Source organism: Diorhabda sublineata, chromosome 6 (genome assembly GCF_026230105.1).
Source record: "Diorhabda sublineata isolate icDioSubl1.1 chromosome 6, icDioSubl1.1, whole genome shotgun sequence".
Taxonomy (NCBI): Eukaryota; Metazoa; Arthropoda; class Insecta; order Coleoptera; family Chrysomelidae; genus Diorhabda; species Diorhabda sublineata.
Genome location: NC_079479.1, coordinates 20,743,069 through 20,768,709, shown reverse-complemented (window position 1 = coordinate 20,768,709; position 25,641 = coordinate 20,743,069). Strand labels below are relative to the sequence as shown.

General features: G+C 31.3%; 4 protein-coding genes across 10 annotated transcripts in view; 3 read left to right on the top strand and 1 right to left on the bottom strand.

Annotated features, from left to right (window-relative positions):
* Nucleotides 1-364: 364 nt before the first annotated feature.
* Nucleotides 365-3,380, bottom strand: LOC130445083 (signal recognition particle 14 kDa protein). The gene is made up of 3 exons (XM_056780582.1): nt 3,055-3,380; nt 2,932-3,004; nt 365-1,505 (listed from the first exon to the last, which is right to left on the bottom strand). Exons 1-3 carry the CDS (start codon nt 3,076-3,078, stop codon nt 1,279-1,281), a joined length of 324 nt encoding a protein of 107 aa, XP_056636560.1. The 5' UTR covers nt 3,079-3,380; the 3' UTR covers nt 365-1,278.
* A 409-nt stretch (nt 3,381-3,789) lies between these two features.
* Nucleotides 3,790-4,522, top strand: LOC130445297 (40S ribosomal protein S28). The gene is made up of 2 exons (XM_056780862.1): nt 3,790-4,079; nt 4,461-4,522. The coding sequence occupies exon 1, from the start codon at nt 3,872-3,874 to the stop codon at nt 4,067-4,069; it is 198 nt and encodes a 65-aa protein (XP_056636840.1). The 5' UTR covers nt 3,790-3,871; the 3' UTR covers nt 4,070-4,079; nt 4,461-4,522.
* An 8,647-nt stretch (nt 4,523-13,169) lies between these two features.
* Nucleotides 13,170-13,814, top strand: LOC130445847 (uncharacterized). Its single transcript, XM_056781733.1, has one exon. It carries the CDS (start codon nt 13,170-13,172, stop codon nt 13,812-13,814), a length of 645 nt encoding a protein of 214 aa, XP_056637711.1.
* A 1,549-nt stretch (nt 13,815-15,363) lies between these two features.
* LOC130445463 (alanyl-tRNA editing protein Aarsd1-B) overlaps nt 15,364-25,641 on the top strand; it is a 38,844-nt gene continuing 28,566 nt past the window's right edge. For 5 of the 7 annotated variants that reach the window (XR_008910054.1, XR_008910052.1, XR_008910053.1 and 2 more), the window contains exons 1-5: nt 15,394-15,498; nt 15,852-15,980; nt 16,041-16,293; nt 16,355-16,482; nt 24,926-25,179. Coding sequence is in view for 2 of the 7 variants with exons in the window: in XM_056781080.1 (XP_056637058.1) it covers nt 15,460-15,498; nt 15,852-15,980; nt 16,041-16,293; nt 16,355-16,482; nt 24,926-25,179 (803 nt within the window). In the remaining 5 variants the exon portion in view is untranslated. Of the gene's footprint in view, nt 15,499-15,851; nt 15,981-16,040; nt 16,294-16,354; nt 16,483-24,925; nt 25,180-25,641 lie in introns of all 7 variants that reach the window. The other 2 variants (XM_056781080.1, XM_056781082.1) reach the window with 1 other exon arrangement.

The window sequence follows — 25,641 nt, the reverse complement described above, 5'->3', positions numbered from 1 at the left end:
AAAACAGTAGTCAGTGTTAATGATACTATTTCAGTAGTATTAAAATCTTGTGCTTACGTAGTATCGATAAACTTCGAATTCCTATAACTTTATATAGGCAACTACATTTAATATAGCAATTTCATTTTTTCCCTGTAAAAGTCATTGAAAACAATTTATTAATATCGACTAAGGTAAAGTGAGACTTAACAAACAAATCTATATGTTTAAACACTCGGAAACAAAATACTCAACAATTTCCAACCAAACCACTGGACTGCTTGCACAACTTAGTTGATGTTAGAATACTTTTTCTCTATTTCAGTATTAGAATAACGTTGTTGCCGTATGAAGTTTCGTGTATGCATTATTTGGTTGTGTGAGGTTATGTTAAATTTTAATATATTACTTACAATAAATTATAATGACTTTCTATACAATATAAATGTAGTTATGAAATATGGACTAAACATATAAATCTACATTGAAGAAAATTCTTGGAAATATCTAGTAAACTAATGTTCTTCATACAGCATTCCGCTCACAGGATGAGTTTTTTTCTGATTCCAAGAAACTTTTGAATTCATATATTTCCAATGTCAACTGTCAAACAAGAATCATTGGTACCATCCGGCCACCTATGTTACAGAGTAAATTCCCTAATGTATACTTTTATCAATTTTTCTACGAATAAATAATGTGAATACAAGCCAAAATAGATAAAATAGTGTAAAATACTCGTTACACAAAGCTAATCCATTCGTTCCTTCCTGTTACTAGTATTTCAATATACTATTAGTTTTATTAGGCTCTCTTGAATTGAACATAATTGTTGGTAAGGTATTATTAAAGAAAAATATGCTAAAGTGTGGAAAATGATTCCTAGTTCAAAGTAATCGCTATTACAATGAAAATAGCATCTTTTAAGCTACTTTAACATAAAAATAGTCATTATCGTCATCCGAGATCGATTTCAGTAGCACCTTTTAGTTGTCAGTAGGAACTGGGAGATGTACTTTAACCAACCAATTTTGATGAATGTTGAAGAAATTTATTAATTGAAATATTTGTAATTTCCTATAAAAGACAGGAAGGAATATTGCAGTTAAGTATGTGATAGTAATAATAAGATGTACTGGTATTAATAATAGAATATTAATTATATATCTCTCAATACAGAAAAATCTGTTAAATTTCTATTTTATTAGAAAGAATTTCAAATATATATGAATTAAATAAAAAAAAGAAATGCATCATTGCATTAAATTTTTGTATTTTGTAATAGATAATAAAAACTTGTTACTCCGCTTTTGTTTTGGTTTTTGTTTTTTTCAATTTTTTCAATCCATCCAAATTACCCTTCAGTAAATTGCTGTATGCAACTTGGAATTTATTCACGTCTTTTTGGTGGATTACTGTTGCTATTTTTTTAGATCTTGATTTGGCTCTAACTAAGCACATATTTTCTTGTGGTTCTGGTAGAGGTGGTCTTCCAGCTCTTGGAATAGGTCGATTTCTACCATCATCTGTAACAATAGTTCAAATTATGTATATTAGGGAAGAAATTACTATTGATATTTATTAAGTCAATTATCACAAATTACTGTAAATCTGATAAATCTTTAATTGGCAAACTTTTGTTTATAACACTTTAAACACTACTAGTTATTCAATAGTTTTCATTTTTTATTTACAAAAATGAAAATTATCATCCAAATTATAAAACCCACCACGTTTTACAAATATTAAGATAACTGCCCTATTAGGAGCCCAATGTCTCAAGTAATCTACTCAGAAACACTTGTATCTCCAAAATTATCCTAGATGACTGGAATGTTTGATGTAAACCTTATATCTCCGGTGAATCCAACAACCATAAAACTGTAAGATTAGTATGCAAAAGGCATGAAGTTAAAATCAATGATGGCGACAACAACAAGTAAAAAAAAATAGAGAGAAAGGAAGGCCCAATGTGGAAAGGAAAAAACAAGGAAAATTGCAATATACTGCCAAAAGAAGTTCAGTAAGTTCTCAAACTTGGATGCAAATGCAAAATGCCCCAAATTAAGTTTCGGTTAGTTTCTGATGTACAAGCCACAAATAACAATTTGTAGTTAATAGTCTTCTAATCAGGTGAACTTTGTAATAGTTGAATAATTTTTCATTTTTTTGGCCTTTGGTTCAGAATCGTGAAATATGTACAAAAACACATGTTTTGGTAGTAAAATTATGCAGCCTATTATGTCATTATATGTCTCCTCTATTGATATTTATTCGTAAAAGTTCAGGTTTACTTTATAGAAAAATATTTGTGGTAGAAATCCTTGGATAACCTCACATAGGCAATAAAGTTGAAGCTAACAAAGAGGATCAGTATTTTTACAGTCAGTAGATACAGATCACCATTGAATCCAAATGGTAAAATATATAATATTTATTGATCAATGGATTCAATTACCTCAAAGAAAAGAATAAAATCACAACAGTACCTTTCAATGATTTTCCTTCACATCAGGCTAAAAATTAAAAAGACCAAATTTTGGATATCTGCAAGTTTTACAACCACCATTAGACTCTGATAATCATTTGTAATAGACTAATATACCTTATCGATAAATTTTCTTCTAATTATAAATTTTTAAATGTTCTGTAATGTTTACTTTGTATACTTTACAAAATCAAATTTTAAGTGAGGTCGTATTTATCTCTGTTAATTTAATTAAAATTTTAATTCCAGTTACTTTACTTTTTGAACAGTTAATACCTCATATCTCCGGTAAATTAAATACCAATAATAACCTTAAATTGTGTTTTTACTAGAGTACTATAAAAATATTCCTCAGAAAATAAAATTCTACAAACTATTTATATTAATTTAATACTTCTCTGTAAAAAAAAACAAATTCTGGAGTTATGAGGTTTTCCAATTAAAAGTGACAATATTATACTTACATCTTTTGAATGTTATGGTCACTGAGCCATCCAGTCTGCATTTTTGAAATAATTTAGTTAACTCCAACAAAAACTGAAATAAATTGATATAAAAAGGAAATATTGAAAATTTTCTGAACTTACCGCATCATTTTCTAATAATACCATTATATAAAAAACTAAGAAAGAACCGCAATTAACTGAACCACGACATGTAAAATAACACAGTATTGAGCATATGGATTTGACAAGTATATTCTTCGTTTACTATAATCGACTACTAATTATTCATCGATTTAGTTCTCATTCATGTTACTTTCGAATATAGTTAATTACACAGAACATACACCTTAGGGCAAATAAATCCCTAAATAGCCTCAATTCTAAAGTTCGTGTTTAGAGCATAATTTTGAAGCTCATGAAGCCCAATCATTTATCCTGTATTTGAGGGGCATAAGGAAAACGTAACTGTGTTTGATGCACAGACCTCAAAAACCAGAATTTGGAACATGCGTGTGAAGTTTTGCGCACCTATATGCTCGATTAGGTGCTCAAATTGGAAAGCAAGTATATAGACTATGGAGTGTACTATATACTCCATAATATAGACATAGTAATACTACGTCTATGGTTCCAAAATTTATTCAAAGCATGTTTGTTCCTCTCGAACTACTACTGAACAAATTCAATTTTTTACTGGAGTATAAAACTTTGGGATGATTACTTGAACTTGAAACTGTTGGAACGTAAATTTCATATCACGCATAACAAATAAGTTATTACAGACAGTCTGTTGCAACAAACCTAAATACATTGATAGAATCAAATGTTGACAGCAATGATTAGTTAGTACATTCACATTTTAGAATTGGTAGACATGCTTTAATAATGTGGTAGGATTGATTTGATTTCTTTCCTTCTTAACGTAGCCCGACTGGTTGCACGTGTTATTATTTAAAAAATGGATAAACCTGTAGTTCTTGCTCGTGTTATTAAAGTTCTGGGTAGAACTGGATCCCAGGGACAATGTACGCAAGTGAAAGTAGAATTCCTTGGTGAACAAAACCGACAAATTATCAGGAACGTGAAAGGACCTGTAAGGGAAGGAGACATTCTTACATTGTTGGAATCTGAACGTGAAGCTAGAAGATTAAGATAATTAGGAAAAGGTAAGACTGAATCTCATATTTAAAATTTACTGTTCATAGAAAATTCAGAAGCTATTCTTAGCAAACAGTTTTTATGTAGTAGTATTATAACTAAATAACTTAGCAGTTTCATAGTGCAATTGCAGTTTTCTGCTTAGGATTGAAATTTGCTATTATTTACTACTGTTTTATCTTTCACTGCACATAAATTTCGATTTATTCTTCATAAATTGTACAAATTTCCATGTATGCATGGGTATCTATAAGTTGCTTTTCCAATTTTACATTACTTCAAAAGAATTGCATAAGTAAATTCTAGCTAGATAATTATTTTAATTTTATGAATAACCTGATTTCAATAGTGCATAATCATTATACTAATTTCTTTCGTTTTTGTTACAGCAATCAGCATGCTTCTCAGACTAATGTTTTGATTTTTTATGTAATATAAGTACTACAAAACATCAACGTCTTTTTTTATTTTTCATCAAACCTTTTTTTAAACTGATTTGATGTGAAAATTGTTGCCCCCTCATATTAAATATAATATTAAAAATTCAAATGTTTTGATGACATTGAACAAAGGAAAATATATTTTTTTGTTATCAAACATTGACACATTGACTTCTTGACACATACAGCAATATAGAAGCACTAAGTTTTTATACAAATCCATATAAAATATATTATAATTTTATCAAATTGTTGATTTAGCAGAATTTTTCTTGGTTATCAATACTAGTAGACCAGACCAAAACCTCTCAAAATGATGAAATGTGAAGTAAAAAGAATATAATGAAGATGAAATTAAAAATAATTAATGGATGATATTAAGTCCAAAAGTGCAAGTAAGTGAGTTTTAAAGGGTAAAAAACGGTTTAAATCAATTTCTGGTAAAAATTTATGTGAAAATTTTGAAAAACTGTTTTTAAATATACTGTTATTTATTTGATTTGAAATATTTATTATTTAGATTTAATATCAAAAAATGACCCTAATTTTCAACTGAAATTTTTGTTCTTAGAAATCTCTACTTTGGTAATAGTGAAATAAGTGAAAATATACATTACTATAGTACATGTTCTTTTAAAATACAATCTTTAGATGCTTATTGAAATTTTACACTTGAAATATTTGAAAAATATGAGCTTCCATGTTACATAGGTAAGTAAAGTATAAAATTTTAATAAAAAGCCAAACATTTTTTTATTGAAAATAAGTTCTTTTTAAATTTTGCAACATTTAATATAATTATAATGCAAATATTTTCTCACACCATCTGAAAGTAGAAATTTCAATAAAAAAAGTCCACCGACTATTGAAAAAGAGCTGATATTTGGGAGATACAAAGTTTCCACGAGGAAAAAAGTTTTTTGTAAAAAAACTTTAGTTTTCACACAAGTTGTGAGGTTATCTGAAAAAAGTCTGGATACAAAAATTTTGAATCTTTTTATTATCAACAACTTTTTCACTTAACTTTTTTCCATAGTACTTGTAGTTTTCCCAGAGATCGAGATAAACCATTAAGCAAATGTAAAATAGCAATTTCTTGAGAGTTGAGTTGTTAGGAATATTCACATATTTTTTCATGTTCTCATTCGCAAAATTTCTGGAAATGTTTCGCCTATGTAAATAAAAGGGGAAAAAACAATTTGAAGATAACAGGTTATAAAATCAAAATCTATCCATTTCTTAGAATTTTGGTGCAGGGGAAAACAACTTAACCTTGTAAGCAAATTATCTTCAGGCAATGAACCTTGATAATTACATTTTCTGTAAAAGTTATGAGATAAAAAGTGTCTTTCTGTCAAAAGTTTTTGTCCACTTTATAGTTTGTTATACGAAACAAAGAAAAACAATACGATCGATTTTGATACTTATATTTTAAAGAATGTATCTAAAAAAACTTAGTAATAATAAAACTAGTCTAATTGTCAAATTTTAATTTTTGAGTTATCTATGTAACCCCTTTTTGCTTTTATTATTTCGGTTGCACAATTTTGAAATTCGACAAAAGCCTCAATTTTGCATGATCACTCCATAAAACTCCCTCCCACTCTCCATGCGTTCAATTTTAGTGTTCTTTAACCGACTGTAAAATCTTAACTTTATTTTGAAGCCTTTCTTTACTGCCACATTTCAAAAAGGCCAGTTTCTCTCAATCTCCTTTTTATTGTAGAAGTACTCAAAGGTAAACCCTAGATTCATAGATCTAAGCTGCTATCCTTGGCTCGGAGTCGTCGATCACGTTTACTACTACATACTATACAATACGTTTATCTTCGGCGATTGTCGTTTTTGGATGCTGTCTTGAACATTCTTTCTCGCCAAACCTGGTGAATGCTTTTTTTCACATTTACATACTTCAATTTACTACACAGCAAAACACAGAGATCTTTTGACGTCAGAAACTCATGTAGAGTTGGATTTGAATAGAAAATAAGAGTTATTTAAGAAATATTTGAGGTTAATCAGTATACACTCACATTTGGTATCACATGGTTGCATTCAACCAATAGGAAAACTAATTCTTACTTGTTATATGATTTGCTGTTTTTTTACCAATTATTTCGGGCCTTAATTTTAAAGGGTAAAGGGTACTGGAAGCAGCAGTGACCGCTTTGTATCTGATCATACAGAAAATTTAAAATCGTTAAAGGGTTAAAAATATGGGACGATATTGTATTATTTTTTCACATGTTTACTTTCTAGTAAAATGGCATTGTAAACTTCCGGTCTCACGGTATTTTAGATATTATAAAATGTCCAAACTTGATTAAGGATTATATTCGTAAAATTAAATAAAAAGTCAAATCAATTCTTAAAAGAACTGATTTTAAAAATAAATATACGTTCAATCCAAAAATCGCTAAAATTAACACAGAAAAAGATCACGTCAAATTCAACTTTTATGGTACATTCCACTAAGCATTCACGACCACAATCTTTCTCGTTCTACTTAGTCCAGAGCGTTATAATCGTAGACCTAAATGGGATCGATTCACCGGCCGACATCATTTTCCTTGTTCAAGTTCTGATTATTTTTTTTCACTAATTTGGTAGTGCTAATCACGAAATTATACCTCATTTTATCGTATCACATCAGGTTTTTAAAAAAGTTAAGATATTGGCTATTTTAAAGTTTTTGATTAAAATAAATTAAATTTTAGAATTTGGCGCTCGAATCGTGCGACCTCTCATGAAAATATATTAGTTGCAACAACGACACACCCATTCGAAACAAGTTACATGCAAATAAACCTCTACAGTTACTTTATTTATAAACTTTTTACTGTGAGTTTATTTAAAAAAATTTCTTACGTTTTACTTTTAGTGTTCAATAAATTTTATGTATAATATAATAATAATACGGATACATTTTGTTATATTTGTGGAAACTTTATGACTTTAAAGCAAAAACAGAAAATCACTGAATTTGTTGAATATTCGTATAATGCTTATTTTGGCTTCAAAATACAACTAAAACCGAGGACTCCGCAACTAGTTTGTACTATTTGTGTTGAACAATTACGACGAATCCTCGTAAAAATCTCAAAGTAGGAACAAAAAACGTTATACGAACAAATTTAATTAGTCCTGAAAAAATTTTACTACCTCCGCTTCATATCAAACTCGGTATGATGAAACAGTTCGTCAAAGCATTGGATAAAAACAATGCTAGTTTTGAATACCTGTGAAAAAAATTTCCAAGACTATCTGAAGCAATAATTAAAGGAGTGTTCGATGGACCGCAAATCAGATCTTTGATGGCTGATGAAAAATTTGATGCCACAATGAATAACACTGAATCAGTGAATGCTTGGCTGAAGTTCAAAGATGTTGTCAACAATTTTTTAGGAAATAATAAACATCCTGACTATAAAAATAAGGTTGCAAACTTATTGGATAAGTATCAAAAATTGGGGTGTACTATGAGCATAAAACTCCACTTTCTAGATTCACATGTGGACTTTTTCCTGATAATCTTGGTGATTACAGTGAAGAGAAGGGAGAAAGGTTTCATCAGGACATAAAAACTATGGAGACAAGGTACCAAGGTCGATGAAATGTGAATATTATGGCTGATTACTGCTGGTCACTGACACGTAATATTACTGAAGTTACTCACAAAAAAACTACACCCAGACGTAATTTTGTCGCGAAACGTAAAAGATGTCACTCTAAATAGTCCTGTAGCATTGTTTAGACTCAATGTTTTCTTTGTAAATGTTCAAATATATGTTTTTGTAATATGATTATTGATTTTTTCTTCAAATTTTGAAAAAAAATGCTTTTTCCTTCTTTTAAAAAAATCTGAGGTGACAGGGCAAATATGTAGGTGTTTTTGTGTTTAAAATAATATAAATTGGTGATATTTGTGTGTCGCTTAGTTAGTAGTGTCAGTTATTCACGTTACGTCAATGAAATCGTTGATTACTACTACCAATTTGAAGAAACTATCACGTATGCCTTGTAGTTGGTGTGGTAAAATCGATATTATGTTTCATTTCTATTATGAAAGATAGTTCGATAAATCGTACATTGAGTCTGTTGAAAGTATTACATTTAAAATTGTACGCATCGTTATGCGAAGAGCGCATGACCTCTTATACCTATGTATGGAAGAGCTCATGCACACGACTTCTACCTTAACAACTCAGTTCTATGTATGGTGCTGTGCTGAACAAATGTATATTTTATTATTATTATCAACTGGCAATGAAGCCTTCTATTATAAGTGATTGCATGATTACCCATGTACCTTAACATTGTCACGTGATAGAAGACCTCCACCGTTTCTACCTTATTTATCTACACTAAGTACAACAATGCACAGCCGAACAAAAAAAACTAACAAAGCCACGCACGTTCTATGAAGCCACCTTGTCGGGAGAATATTTTACTCTTCTTGATGTAGCAACCATTTAAGAAGGCCTTTCGTAGTAAAACTGGAATTAATGAGATCTAAAAACCGACATACATAAAGCAAATAAATCTGCAGACAAAAGCTTACGGCATTTGCTTACCGCCACGACGGCTATTTTTATATGGGTTTCAACTCATTTTGACAATTCTTTAGATTCTTTAATATCGTTATTTTCACCAATAATTGGTGCCATATTTTCATTTATAGGGCTTTTTGCCACGTCTGTTGCAAGCTATGTTGTGAACCACAGCTCAAGCAATGTTTCGTGATATTTTTTCTTATATATTTGTATTTTTTATTATTAAGATTTAACTGGAATCAGTAGTGGATTAAGACCTTTCGGGGCCCGGACCTAAAATAACATTGGGGCCCCTTTAAGGCGACGGATTTTAGGAAAAAGTTCGAGTTCTCATTGTAGAGGAGATTTTTGGTTAATTAAATTCAATTCAATAACAAATAAAAATTTATTTATACGTTAAGAATACAAAGAATCGTATATTAATGAAATATTTTTTTTCATCGAAGTTAATCAATCAAAGTAACTCGTTTTCGATTGTAAGAAGGACAATGCAGATATTTTTTCGTCGCCCATAGTAGATCTATGCAAATCTTTTATTCTTTTAAATACTGAAAACGATCGCTGGCTTTCACAATTTGCTATAGGGATAGTAACAAGAAGTCTGTAAGCAATATACACATTTGGGAAAACAGGTGGCATATCGTTGTCGACTATCCATTTCAATACTACTATAGAACAAATTGTTTAGTCGTTTTCTTTGGCCTTTTTGTCCGATCGATTAGAGAAATAACCTGGAAGTTCTTTATTTTGTGTTTTTACCTGTGGTATGAATCGTTTGAGTTCAATTAATAAATCTTCACTCGAATCACTTGAATAAACTTCAACTAGTTTCTCAACCTTCGCCCCAATTCTTCTCCATCAATAGTTAATAATCTAGTTAAGAATCCAAATGAATTAGTGATATAACTATAAGCGACGCTACGATGTTTTAATTCCATTGCTAGTTTATCTATCATTACGTAGAATGATTGAATTTTAAACTTTTCAGATCCATATAAAGCTTCCTTTTGAGTTTCTCTATTTGTCAGTCTCTGCGTTATGCGTCTTTTATTTGAATCTGAATAATTCTGGTTAATAGATTCGCTAAGAGCTTTTGCTGCAGTTTCGAGTGATTCAAATTCATTACGCAAATCTGAAACGAAACCAACCAATGATAATAGCATTGAGTTGGCAGTAATGAGATCAACACTGACCTTCTGTGGGTACAGGCTAGTGACATGAAATCTATTTAGTACTTTATTCCAAAAAATTGCCATAAAAGCATTCTCAAGCTTTGTCATGCGTTTGAAGTCCATCTGGTGTCTGATAAATCTGTAACTTTTGAATCCAAGATTGCCCATCTGCCTGTCGAGACAGTAAAAAAAATTTTATAAACCTTGCAAATGGCAAAAAAATAACACAGCACACTGACATTCCTGAACACTGCCCCCCCCTACTAAATTTAAAGAATGTCCACAACATGGGACATAAATAGTTAAATTATTAAGTTCTTTCAAACTCGCCTGCAGTCCTTTATGCTGGCCAGACATGTTTCTGGATTTGTCATACGTTTGAGCGCGACAATCTGCTATGTTAATACTATGTTTCTTCAATAATTCTAAGACGTCATCTTTTAAACTTACTCCTTTACGACTTTGTATTTGCAGAAAGCAAAAAAAACGCTCATACACGCGTCTATTTAAATAGTAACGAAAAACAACGGACAATTGATCAACATGAGAAATGTCAGATATGGAATCAACATCTATACCCAAATATTTTGCTTGTTTCATCTCTTCCTTTATGTGTTGGAGAACTTATTTAGCCATTAACTTCATAAATTCTTAACAAATCGTCTTTGATAGGTAAGACACGGTACCTCGAACTTTTACAGCGTATAAACAAATATGCTGTTTAAGAATTGGATGATATTCGGATATCAATTCTAAGATATCTAAATAGTTGCCGTTATTTATGGAACCAAGCTTTTTAATCTTACCACGAAACGGCAATCCCCGCCCTGCCAAAAAACGTAGCACAGTAACGAAACGCTTCATGATTTCAATCCAGTATTTTGTTTCACTTTCTATCCCTTCAACCATTTTTTTGTCAATACGAGATTTCACTAACTTATAGTCAACATACAACATCTTACAGTGCATATGTTCTTTGCTATTTTCATGTGAACAGATAGATTCGTTTGAGAACACAGTTTTTATAAAAGAATTTTCTTGATTATTTGAAAAAATCTTACACTGAAAACAAAAAACCGCACCAAGTGAAGGAGAGTACATAAGCCATATTCTATCACATTTTTCACGATTCGGCAATTCACGTTGAAAGTATTTTGAAGAAAACTTTCTATTTTGATCTGGATATGCCCTCTTTGAATTTTCAAAATTTGCGTTTTTATTTTGAAAATATTTTGCTCCTTTATTTAAATACTTTTCGCGCTCAACTTTATTTCCATTTAAACTTGCTGGCCAGAGAGCTGAATCTTGGTGTGGAATATCTAAAAAAATTGATAGTAGTAAAATATTCGACGCAGTATACATCAATACTTCATAGAAAGTAGTCGGTATATCAACATTGATAGTCTGTATTGTTGGAAATGATTTTATAACTTGAGTATCATCAGAATCATCAACAAATATTGATCCATCTTGATGGTACGAATCTACCTTTTCTTGCAAAAGCAGAGAATAAAAGCTAATAAATTATTATTTTTAATATTTTATTCATAAAAGCTTAAAATCTAATGAAAATAAAAAAAAGGCTGTTGAAATTCTGTATTTCTGATTACAATTTAGAGTTTCAATACAGTATTTTTAAAGCTTAAATGATAAATACCTGTAATTATTGCACTATTAGATACCGTGTGAGGTACTGTGCAATTGGAAATATCAGCAAGAGAATTAGACGAAGACATGCACGTACCAATCGCATCACTTACACAACTACCACTTCTTTTTCCTCTATCGGATTCTATTGAAGATAAAATATATACTTAATTAATATAATAACTCAAATACTGATCTTGGCTTTGGCATAAAAATTCAAATCTATGTATTGTAGTAATGATATTCTATATAAAAAATTTGCAGATAAATACCTTTTCCGCTACTGTTTAAAAAATCATCAGTGATCAGCTGGGGCATTGCTTCTGAAATTTCTTTTCGTTTTTCGGTGTTATCACTAACTTTTTTTCTGGGACCGTCATTGTTTTGAAAGCTACCGCACGGCGTCTAATTTTCTTGCGAATTAGACGAATGTGAAAAAAAAACTGTTAATTTCAGGTGTTTCCGAATCTGCTCTTCTATCTCTTTGGCGAGTTTTCTTTTCAATGAACCGCTCTGATACAATCTTTTGCTCATGGTGTGATATAATCTATCCAAAACGAAACCGAAAGAAGATCTCTTCGTCAGATTAAAACAGTCAATGTCATGCCCTTAACTCTACGATGCACTGAATACGCTCCAGCGGCTCAAGCTTGGTTAAGTCTGCATTTGTTGTACTGCGAATCAAAATATAAAGCAAACAAAATAAAAACCCGTGACACACAAGACACGCGCGACTGTTCGCGCTGCGGCATGCGCGGTGGCTCCTAGCGACTCGCTTGGAGAGTCTCCGCCGGCAGCGGCCATGATGCGTGTTTGTTTCAACACAAAAAATGAAAAGAATTGTAACTATGGAATATGCATAAGATTCGTACATATTGATAATAACAAGCCAGTTTATTGTACTTTCGCAATCAATCGATACGGCTTTAGCTAATTATCTCAAACTCTAAAGTTAAGGGGCCTCTACGTAGGTCATCAAAATATGTATAGTATACTAGGTAGTATATCAGTCGGACTTCGCACGAATATTTTACGGCTGATTAATAAATCAACGTGCTGTCCCTATTAAAATTTTCGATGGCGTTTTGAATTGCAACTGGACTTTACATTTGACTTTCAATCAAAGTTAGTTCATGATAAAAAATTTCAAAAATTTAATTGAAAAAATTTTACATGAATTTTTTTTAGCACTTGACCTTGATGAACATATGCCAAATACAATAAGGCGAAAAGTACATGAATTATATTTTAAAAAAGAGATCCCAACCTTTGACATAATTCTAAGAATGGTGAAGGAGGACGAGAATTTGCCTGACATAAAGCGAAAAACTTTGTGCAAAATATTATACAAGCTAAATTTTACTTGGGAGAAACAAAGTCGCAAATCAGTGCTAATCGACAACGAAGAAATAATATGTTGGAAACGCCAGTATTTACGAGATATCCGAAAATACAGACAGGAAGGAAGACAAATCTATTATCTAGATGAGACATGGCTCAATGAAGGACATTCAGTAAAAAAAATATGGCAGGACGAAAGTATTCAAACCAGCCGTCAAGCTTTCATAGAAGGTTTATCTACTGGACTGAAAACTCCTATCGGTAAAGGTCGCCGACTAATAATAACGCATATTGGATACAATCAAGGGTTCGTTGACAATGCCAATTATCATTTGCGATTAACAGAAAATCTTCCATCTACCTCTTGGAGAAAAGCTGATATTAGAAACTGGTTGATCGTAAAAGATATACCATTTGAAGATGATATGCTGAAAAAAGAACTTTTAAAGGTTGCTTCAGATCACAAGCTACAATTTAAAAAGTTTGTTATTGATGAAATAGCCAAGATTCGTGGGATAACAATGCTTCGTTTGCCGCCATACCATTGTGATAGAGTTAATATGGGCCCAAATGAAAGGTTATGTAGCTAGACATAATAAAACATTTAAAATGAAAGATGTTCGTGAACTCATGAAGTACTCATTGACAACAATAACTGAAGAGAACTGGAGAGATGCTGTGAATCATGTAATTAAAGAGGAACAGAAAATGTAGGTTTTAGATAACCTCATAGAACAAACATACATAGAACAATCCTTTGTTTTTTACACTCCTATGAATCCCAATTGATGGATGTTAAAACACTCCATTTTGAACTCTTAAAATCTTCCCATAATAACCAAATATTCCAGTCCAATATCTTACTCAAAAAATGGCCCGATAACAGACAATATATACAGATGGCTGTAAAAATGAAGAGAACAAATCGGGTTTGGTCTTTACATGAAAAAGAAAGACAAAGCAACTATATTCAAAGCATCAACTATAGTGTCGAACTATGCCAACATATGCACGACTGAAACCCTAGCAATTGTTGTGGTTATCAAGAGTAGTATTGAACAGAAAATACCTAATGTTTTTATTCCAGCGAATTCGAGTAGCACAATACAAAAAACAAAAAGTTTTGGACTAAATAGCAGCACAGAATTCTTAATAGTTAATAACAAGACAACATCTATGGGAAGCCAAGCAAATGGGAATAGAAGTTGGATTGGCTTGGAAACCTAGCTACACGGGGATTCACGGCAATGAAGAAGCAGATAAAATTGTGAAGCAAAGTCTTAATGAAAACAATATTAATTTTTGAGAAACTGACTACAAAGATTTATTACCTTTCATCAAAAATTAAATAAGGGATCTGTGAAATGAGGAATGGGCAGCTGTCAAGATATTCAAATAGAAAGGAGAAATCAATCAAAAACCAGGTTTTGTTAAGTGAATTTGGATAGGGCCAGAATCACCATGGTGTGTGGAATGAGATTGGGTAATTGTGGCAATGAAGAGCATCTTTATAGAATTGGAGTGGTTGATTCGCTTCGGTGCATGTGCGGGAAAGTAGGCAGTTTGACACAAACAAACAGCATTGGAAGTGACATTAGAAATAGATTTTATTTTAGTATGCTTAATTGCTTGCTTAGGGGCAGCTCAGTTTTAATATTTGCTTTTTTAAAGAAAACAAACTGTAAAATTTGATAATTTCACATTGCTGGAGAGATGACTATGAGTCAGGCACAATAAGGGCGCGATTTCATGAAGGCAACTAGCAACCGACAACCAGCAACCGCATTCAAAAGTGATGAAAGCCTGTAAGTGCGTTTGAAACTGTTGACATACAAGAGCAGTGCTGTTATATTAAAGTAGCGTCTATTTCAAATAAATGTGATTGATGTTGTATTCTCTCTTCATGGATTCTCTCCCATCAGCCAGCAACCTGCGACAACACCTGGCGATTCGTGGCCGCAGATGGAATAATTCAACTACAGAAACCTTCCCCCCTACTACCATTTTTGGTTGCGGCTGCTGGTTGTTGGTTGCTAGTTGCCTTCATGAAATCGCGCCCTAATACTTGTAACTCTCGACAGTTAAATTAAATTGCAGGAATCTTAACTTAGCTGGGTGAATAATCTAAGGATTGAGTCCATCATCACAAAGAAAAAGAAGAAGAAGTATGTATAATTTTTAGTTAATTATTGATAATCCCTATACTGGCAAATTTCTTATTGCGAATAGGATATCATGGTATTTAAGTGCCAAGATGATTCTTTTTTAAAAGAGGTATCTAAAATTATTCTATCCTCTAGTTTATGAAGATATTAAATCTTATCATGAATATTCACTTATGATAAAAACAAAAATTTTTTGGTGCTTACTAAGATTTATGATTACAATATAGATTTGTATTCCTCGATTCTTATTTTAATAAGGAATCTCAATGCTTGAAAACTATTTTATAAGTGTGTATTAATACGCATTATATAAACAACCTCTTATATATGTATATCATATTCATGAGATTTTATAAAGACAATAATGTGATATATTATCTTTTTATATGAACTTGGAAATTTACAACAATCAATTATACCGTATTTTTGAGCATGTGTAATTGTATCAGTTATAATTTTCAGTTCACTTCTAAAGTTATTGAATGCAACAAAGTATTGGTTGATGAAGTGGTTGACGGTAATGTACAAACTATTGAGTATTATGCAGTTATTCTGGAAGATACAATATTGTTTCCTGAAGGGGGAGGTCAGGTAAGAACTTACTATCGACATTTATAGGCCGCTATCATTATTATGGTTTTATCTTTTCAGCCTTGTGATTATGGATTAATAGAAGATATTCCAGTTAAAAAAATTGTTAGGAAAGAAGATAAAGCAATTCACTTTATTTCTCAACCCCTGGAAATTGGTACTTCTGTTAAACAAAAAGTTGACTGGGAACGAAGATTTGATCACATGCAGCAACATTCAGGTCAACATTTATTGTCTGCCGTACTTGAACAAAAATTTTCAGCTGAAACTGTATCTTGGTGGTTAGGAGAAGAAGATTCTTATGTTGAATTAGGTAACTGTCATTTTATAGTCAAAAATAAGAATAAAAATATTGTTATGTGGGTATTTTGTAGATATTCCTATGTTATTGGATAAGGACATTCAATTAGTAGAAAATATGGTTAATGAATTAATAAGGGAAGGACTAGAGGTTACAGTGACCGTATATCCAAAAGATATACCAAAAGAATTATATGATGAGGTAATTTAAAGTAATTAACTTTGGTGCCTTTAAGAACATTATCACATTCAAATCTTTGCTTTTAAGGTAGATTTATAAAAAAAATTAACTGGAATAAAAAGAAACCTTTAGTTTCAGGGTTTCAGGTGCAATCATTGACATCTAATTGATAATACTTTTTTTATAAGTGATTAAATAAAGTTTTTATATTTGTTTTTCAATCCACATGAAAAAAACTAACTAACTGAAAAAATTATACATAAATGTTGGTTTTTCACTTTTTTTTTTTGGTTTTTGCAGAAATTTTATGTACCTTTTTCATTTGAGAATGATCTCCGTAATGACTAAATTAAAAAAAGACACTATCAAAAAATAAAGCCGTCATCTCACTGATAGTCAGCACGTCACCAATTTCAATAAGAATGTTTAAATAATTCTGTATGTTTGGTGCAGTATCATGTTCTTTCCACTCTTTTTCCAAATTGTCATCACTATATAATGCTATTCTATTTATTTTTGATATTTTGCTATCTTCTGATACCACAGTACCATTTTCACAGATACCACAATTTGATTCACAATCATTCTGACAATCAGATTTAATGATTCTTCATTACATACCGTCATCATTTTTTTTGAATTGTCTTAATTATTAAATAAAATATTTGGTAGGTCTTATAACCGAGAGAAACAACTTGTGTTATACCAAGCAACAATTGTAGTGTGTCACCAACATATTATAATTGGTACTTTTTTTATCAAGTAATCATCTACAAAAAGACACAAAATACGTAATATGTGAACAGTAATAATATTTAACCTTTTTTTCCGGTGGTATTTTTTTAACTTTAATGTTTTAATTGCAACTACTATTTCTTCTTTCCTTATAACTTCGATAACTCCATTGCTGCCTATTTCTTTCCATCAACTCATCCTCATTATTTACATTTGTAAGGTCCTTGAAATACTCTTGCTTCATTTTTATTTTTTCTTTCTTGTCCTTTATATTTATCATATTTCATTTTCTCAATTGATTTAATGTTTAATGTTAATAGTTTTGTGTAATTCCGTGTCCAAAAATTATCCGTAAGTTTTCTTTGGTCTCTTTTGCTTTAATTGATATTTGATTTGGTTTCTTACTGCTTCATATTTTTAATAATCTAGTTTTTGTATTTCAGTATTTCATCCATTTTTTATCTTTCATTAACTTTCTATCTCATCTTAATTTTGAATAAATTCTTACGCTGTCGGGTATTTTAAGATGTCTTTGGCCAATCCTCACCAATGTATTTTATTACCAAACCTAATTAAAATCATTGCCAGTATCAGCCTTAAATTGTTTCTTCCTTTTGTCCTACATTGGATTATACTGTACAATGGCATGAACTGATTGGCTTCTAAAGGCTTATGGTCACTATACAATTTGATATCTAAACCATAAATAAATAAGTGAAACTATTGGACGCCAAACAAGATGGCCACTATTTCTTTTTCTATTTGTACATAATTTTGCTCAGTAACAGTAAGGCTTCTAGAGTCAAATCCAAATGGCTGTTTTTCTGTAGCAAGCATGCACTAAGACCATCTTTGGAAGCACTATCCTCGAGCACAATTTCCTTTTCAGGATAAAAAATTTTAATACTGGCGAAAATGTGAGTAAATGTTTTAGTTGATTTGAGGATGACTTATGAGTATCATTCCAATGCCACTGAATATTTCGTGTGAGTTTACTAGAGGGGCAGAAATTTTGGATAAATTGAGAATAAATTTGACCAGGAACTTCATCATTCCCAAAATCCTCAACAATTCAGTTTTCATTTCCAAAATCGCTTTCATTTAGGTTTGGTCAGCACTAATACCTTGCATGGAAAAAATATGCCCTAGGAAACGTTTCGTTTTTTAAATTGTCAATTCGTTGGAGTCTATAACAATAAGATGGTTAAAATAGATTCTTACACATTCAAGATCACCAAATAATTCATATTTTTTTCTTTGAACTACCTTTGGGGCAGATGATATTCCAAAAGGCATACTTAAAAATTAGTATCATCCAAAGAACGTACCAAAGCTACATAAATCAGCACTTTTTTCATTGAGCACACAAGCCACAAGACTCCATTTTATTTCTTTAATTATAGTTTTACTTTCTAGATGATTCAATTTTTGAAATAATCTATCATGTAGAATTTTTGATACCCTTCTAATTGGTGATATTTTTGTGTGTAGCATTATCTTTTAGTGAAATATGATTGGCTGGGAAATTCACCCGATCCTTCAAATACCTCTAGAAATTCCTTTTCCACATCACTAATACTTAACAACAACTTGAGATTATTTTTGCTATTTACTACGCTATGAAGTCGTTTTACTAAAGCCAATGCAGTCTTGAAGACTGAGTCATGGTATCAAATTTCTAGCATTAAAGACAGCAAACAATATTTTAACTGAAGTATTATTTACTTTACATGTTAATCTGACTTCCTCCAAGGTATCTAATCTAAAGTTTGAACTACCGTATGGAACCAAACCAATGTCAAACTTTCTGACTTCTATTGTAGAATTAATAGATTCAAAAACATACTTTGGTATCGCACATATTTCTGCCCCTGTATCTAACTTGAACTCTACAGGATAATTAAAAATAAATATATCTGTTTCATCCATCTTTTTTGAATTTCTCCTACTTTCATGCCTGGACACAGCATTCGCAAAAAACTCATTCTCACCACTCTCAGTTGAACTAGAATTGTTTTCGATCTCATGTACTACCTTATGAACTTTGCTCTGAAATGCCCTTTCTTCTTTGCCTCATTATTAAACTCATGCTTACGAAATGATATTTTTGTTGACCAATTTTTTTCTCTGTGTATATATCCACATTTTTGACACTTACTGTTTCACTCTGTAGCACTTTTTCTGCTTTTCTATTTTTGTGAAAGTACGTAATTATTTGAACATAGAACAATGAATTTTTTTCAATTATGGAAAATGAATATTTTTCGAGATTTTACCATTTTTCCGAAGAAACACATCCTCGGCGAAGAATTTTATTGATTTTTTTTGATTTTGATATTGTACTAGTGCTTATTTTTTCATCGAGATCTCTACTTTCCAATCATGAATCGTTTTTAATAAATTATTATTATTATTTAGCATCTTAAAATTAAGAAGAACCGAAAAAAAAAAATTTCGAATCATCGGTTTTTTTTCATTGTTTTCAATTTTTTAGCATATTTATGTTATTAATTCATAATATAAAAATGGAATAATATAAAAAATAAGAAAACACATTTACGTATTCAAAAAAAAAAAATTGTAACAAATTTAAAATTCTACCGCATACAGGTATTTGAAGTGCCCGCTCAAAACAACTGAAAGTTGGGAATTGTGAGGGGTAGGATAAAGTAAGCCTACACAAGAGCAGCAATTCTGTTGTATTAGTAAATGTCTATACGTCTGGTGTTTATTATCAAAAATATGCACATCACATAACCATTACAAAAAAGGGATCAGAAATTACAGTTACTATTTACAAAAGTAAAAACAAATCCATTTTTAAATTAGAAAAAAAACTGAAGAAGCAGCTGCACAACACTCCTACAGAGTCTATTATCAATTGCAAACTTGGTTGGAATCGTACCGAAATATATCTCTGACAGCTTCGACTTGATTCCCGGAAAGTTGTATTCGCTACTTATGAAAGTGGATGCAATAATCAAAGATGTGGCTACCAAAAACACGGCTTAAAAAGTATCAATCAATAAATGCACTGAGACTTGTTCACATAGAGATAGAGAAGTATTTGTAGATTTAAGTGATTCTGATTTAATAATTTAAGACTTTGATCGACGAAGAAATTAAACCACAATAACAAAAGAGGCCAAAAATTGATTAGATTGTTGCAAATGATTACGTACTTTCGCAAAGTTCCATTTGAAATAAATCATTTTCTTGCGAGAAAAAATTAAAAAACTGAAAATTCAGTTTTTCGTCATTTTCTCGCAAATTTTGTGGTTATGTCGAAAAATACATAGAATGAAAGCTTTAGATTTTTTATTATCTACAACTTTTATATGAAACACTTTTCTCTAGGACTCGTTTCGCGACAATTAACCACTACTACACCAACACTAACAATTAAACTGTCCGTCGTGCGTTTCGATAACCAGTGACTGAAGGTAAACTATTTACCTTCAGTTTCCGAAGCGCGTGTCAGACAGGGTAATTGTGAGTGCTGGTGTAGTGGTGGTGTAAACAGTGTATTCAGTACTCCATATTTTATCTTACCCAATTTAGCAGTATGAGCAGAAGTTTGCTTTTTTTTATTTGAAGTTTGTTATTGCATGGTATCTGTAATGAAAAAAATAATTGCAACCCCTAAATTGAGAAACAACAATACCAATACTTCAATTTCCTCAGATTCAAATTCGTAACAAATAAATTTAACATTCAAAAAATATAGATAGAAAACAAAAAGCTGCAACACCCTGTCCATTTCTATGTACTTTCATTGTATATGTTTTCAAAAAAAATAACACATAACAACAGATTTCATACCACCCTTTGTATTGTATATTCAAAAATTATACTTACTATTTCAACGCATGCGGAATAGTACACTTTTCTCATATCCATACGTAGCTCTTTGTATGGCTTATTCCATACTGAGGCAGAATTGACCTTAGGCATACTGGGTATAAGCATATTCTTTGAACCGTTTGATTACGTGCTTCAAAATAAGTTTCTTGAGAACTGCAATAAAATTGAACTGGATTTAGAAATTAAAAAAATATCAACACTGCTCCTAGTCTACGTGACTTCATATAAAATAAATTATAATTTATCTAATTCCGTCAAAATTTTCTATATTGCAATTATTTAATGACTGGTGGAGGAACCAAAATACTCTGATTGCTTTAAAAATATCATAGTTTGTCTCATACTTAAACCTAATAAAGACCCTGGATTATTATCAGCATTCCGTTCCAACTCAAAGGTTTTAGTGTGTCACAAAAACCTTTGAAAGGTTAACGTTTTACATGGTGCTCATACAGTATATATCGACTTACCTCAGGGATCTATTTTGAGCCCCACCTCATTTAACATTTCCACTGCAGATCTGCAGAAGTTAGTAGATGGTAAATTTAACATGATTCAATACGCTGACTATCTATGTTTTTACTTCATCCATGATTCTTATGAGCAATGTTTAGAAGCCGTGAGATAATGTATGCAGCTACCAATAACCTGGTTAAATGATATGGATTCAGTTTTTAAGAGGATCAAACTGTTTTGGTATATTTCACTCGACATGGAACTAAGACTGCTAGAGCTACTTACCTGGTTGATTTCACGATTCTATTTATTGACGAAATCAAATATCTAGGCTTAGTCTTACTATGGACGAACCACATTAATTATGTTTCAAAACCAATGCGAGAAAGTTTTTTAATCTGTTTAGAATAGTTTCCAAAAGGAAATGAGGAGTAGACTCAAACCTTGCGTGTACATTCTACAAGGCTAACCTTCGTTCCATATTGGGCTATGGGTGTATATTATATGGCGCAACATTTTAAAAAAAACTTTTAATTATTCACCGTATTCAATAGAAAGCCTTAAATACTTGTGGCTAATGATATCATCTACTAACCAAGCAGCTTTGGCAGAAATTAAATAACCACCATTAAATATTCGTAAACAATTTTTAGCTGAAAAACAAATAATCCAATACAGAGCGTTTCATACGGAAATGATCTAAAAAATTGCATCAAAAAGAATTTATATTATATAATTTAATGTTTTTCAAAAGAAACATCGAAGTTTCAAACCTCGCAATTCTTAACTAATTAATTTCCAATTTTTCTTTCAAGCTGGTGTAATTAGCCAGCATAAAAAATCTATCAAAGTCAGATGGCGAGAAGTTTACAATAACCTCATTAAAACATCAGAAAGTTCCCATTTCTAGCTTCATCAAAATCTACTAAATAGCATTCCACACAATATATTTTAATTATAGTAAAAAATGCATAGAAACTTTAACGCGGATAAATTGTTGTTTTCTGGTGGTCCTTCATAAATTGGGTTCCCTTTTTGCATCCCTTACAACGTATCTATCGGTGATGCGAATCATATTTTTGTAGATTGCAAGAAAAATGAAGCAGCTATATCTAATTTATATATTTCTTTTTTAAAACTTTGAATACTATAATAAACTTCATTAAGGAAGCAATAGTTCTGGATAGTTCTGTAAATCATCCATATTCATTTGGTACAAAATAAAAAAATGTCGCATACAATTGTTTTTGAATAGCTGATTTATAAAATTGTTTTTTCTTGAAACGGTCCACATCTTTCAAAATTAGTTCAATTATGCACAATAAGAGGGTTGCTACTTAAGCTTTGAGGTAAACAAATAAAAACAAATGTTCTTCAACATATTCTCCATTAAGATCAATACACCTTTGTATGTATGCGTTTGACCCAATTGTCAAAGCATTTTTCCATTCCAATTGAGGTACCTCCAAAACATGTGATTTGAACGCATCAACTGCTTCTTCAGGTGTAGATGAACGTTGGCCTCGCAATTTTTTTTTTGATCTGCGGGAATAAGAAAAAATTATTGGGTGCCAAATAATGACTGTACAACGAAAAAAAAATCTTTTCAAAACCCAAATGTTCATGCAATGCTGAATGTTTGCGAGTGGAACTAATGCCCAAATATGCATCAATCTCACAGTATGTGACATGACGATCTGGCAATATCAGTTTACGTACATCATCGATATTTTCTGGGACAACAGCCGATTGTGGAAGACCTTCACGAAATTCGTCCTGTAGCGAATTGTGACCACTATTGGAGTCGGAAAACCAGTGAACCACGGTGGCTCAAGATGGTGCTTCATCACTAAAATCAAAGCGAGTTTATCGGGACACTGCCTTTAGTTTCATCCACGTTGAACCGGTTCTGAGTACGTTCACCATTAAAAATGTCAGACATTAGGATGGACATGTCAAATTTGACATCAGTGTTTCCATATCTCAAACTTCAATAGCAACCCTCGTATACTATTTACTAAGGATATATGCAACTATTTCAAAAAAGAAAAATATGCAAAATATGGTTTTATATTTGGGTTTCCTTAGTTATCGATAATTATAAGTCACAGAGTGCGTTTACTTGATCATTTAAAGCACTGATAAAGTCAATGATTAAATAAATTAATTTTTTTTTATTTCTCCAAGTTTTTCGTAAATGCGCCACGAAATAATTGGAATCAAATGATTTTTGAATTTCCCAGAGCCAAAAAAACTAGTATAAATACCAAAATAACTTTTATAATGTCTTGACCGCCTAACAAATTATGCTTTAATTTTTATTGGGCTGTCTGAAAAGTTAACGACCTCAACCTAAAGATACACTACGACTTATCAATGTAAGTTATGAAATATATTTGCACATGCTTTCAGGCAATACATCTACACAAATAAGAGAGAAGTTAGACACTGGGTACGGACACTTTACATCATCATTTACAATCGTGAATTTGGGGAGCTGAGTTCAAACGTGGCCGTATGAGCAAAATTGAGCCTGAGGATCATTGCACCATTCATTGTAACATTCACGCTACGTACATGTCCGACAGTTAAATTAAACGATACGGAAATACCTCAAGCAGATAGTGACAAATACTTAGGAATCCACGTAGATAAAAAACTTAACTGAAAACAACACGTCGCAAAAAAAAAGAAAACAACTTGATATAAAAGCAACATTGATTGATAGGGAAAAAATGCAAATCCAAACAAAAAGTCCTTATCTACAATTCTGTCATCAAGCCTATATGGACATATGGAATAGAGCTGTGGGATTGCGCTTCCAAATCTAATACAAATATTATTTAGAGATCCCAATCTAAAATACTCCGTCAGCTAGTAGATGCTCCATGGTATGTCACAAATCACACTATACAAGAAGTTATCCAAGAGAGAATCATCAAATACCACCAAACTATAGAAACCCATCCAAAACGACTACTAGAGGAGTTGTTAACGCCACGAAACGCGAAAAGCCTCAACAAGCCATTATAAATGTTAGATTATTTAACACTCGCGAGCAAATTAACCTATAGAATGTAAAAAATATTCTGATTGTTAATAAAAACTTGTAATAAAAAAATTAGAAGGTGACGCTATGGTATACTTAAATGCTTGATTAAGTGTATAGATTTAGAAAGAGGCTAGATTGACAATAAAGATGATTAAGGAAGAAAAATATCTTATTTCTAGGTCGGAAACTTTCAGTCAACCCTCGTATATATTTTTCAGTGCTTATTTGGCTTCAATTAAAGGTACAAATTGAATATATATATATAAAATAAGAAAATCAAAAGCAACATCTTCTTCTAAAAAAACCAAACATTTGTTTAAATTTGAGGTAAAAACTATTTTATGTAAATATTTTTAGGTTCGTAGTGTGAAGGGTTTACCCGAAGATCACAAAGGAGATATTAGAGTTATAAATATTGGTGATATCGATAGTAATATGTGTTGTGGAACTCATGTTACAAACGTTAGTCAATTACAAGGCATCAAATTATTACATATAGAGAAAAGTAAACGCAAAAATAAAATATTGTTACATTTCTTAGTGGGTAACAGAGTACTGAACAAATTAGCAAGTTGTTTAGATAGAGAGAAGAAACTCACTACCATATTAAAGTAAGTGTAGTTTGTATGTATATATATTAGATTAGGTACCATGTACACCGCAACCCAAAGAATCTATTGTGCCCCCCTTTATTGCTGCTATACTGGGGTTTACAGCTCATCTATTCAATTTAGAAATTTTAGAATTCATTGCAAGATTATTTTATTTTTCTTGCTTAGCTCGTTTAACCTATCCAGATATTCCCAAACTAGTATGGATTTTATGATATTGGAGTTTATAGCTCTAATAGCTGCTTAACTATCAAACTGCTTAAAAATGCTTTGTGTGTTGCCCAGACTTTTAAAGTGTTTGGTTCTAGGCCCGTACATTCTTATTCCAGTTCTTTCTGCTGTTTCGGAGCCATCCATGTACCATTTTTTTGGTATTTAGTCCTGGGTTTGGTCATTTGTTAAGGACGGTTTTTCCTTGTTAATTAAGTCTCTGATTATTCTGAGTGAAGCTTGTTCCACCAC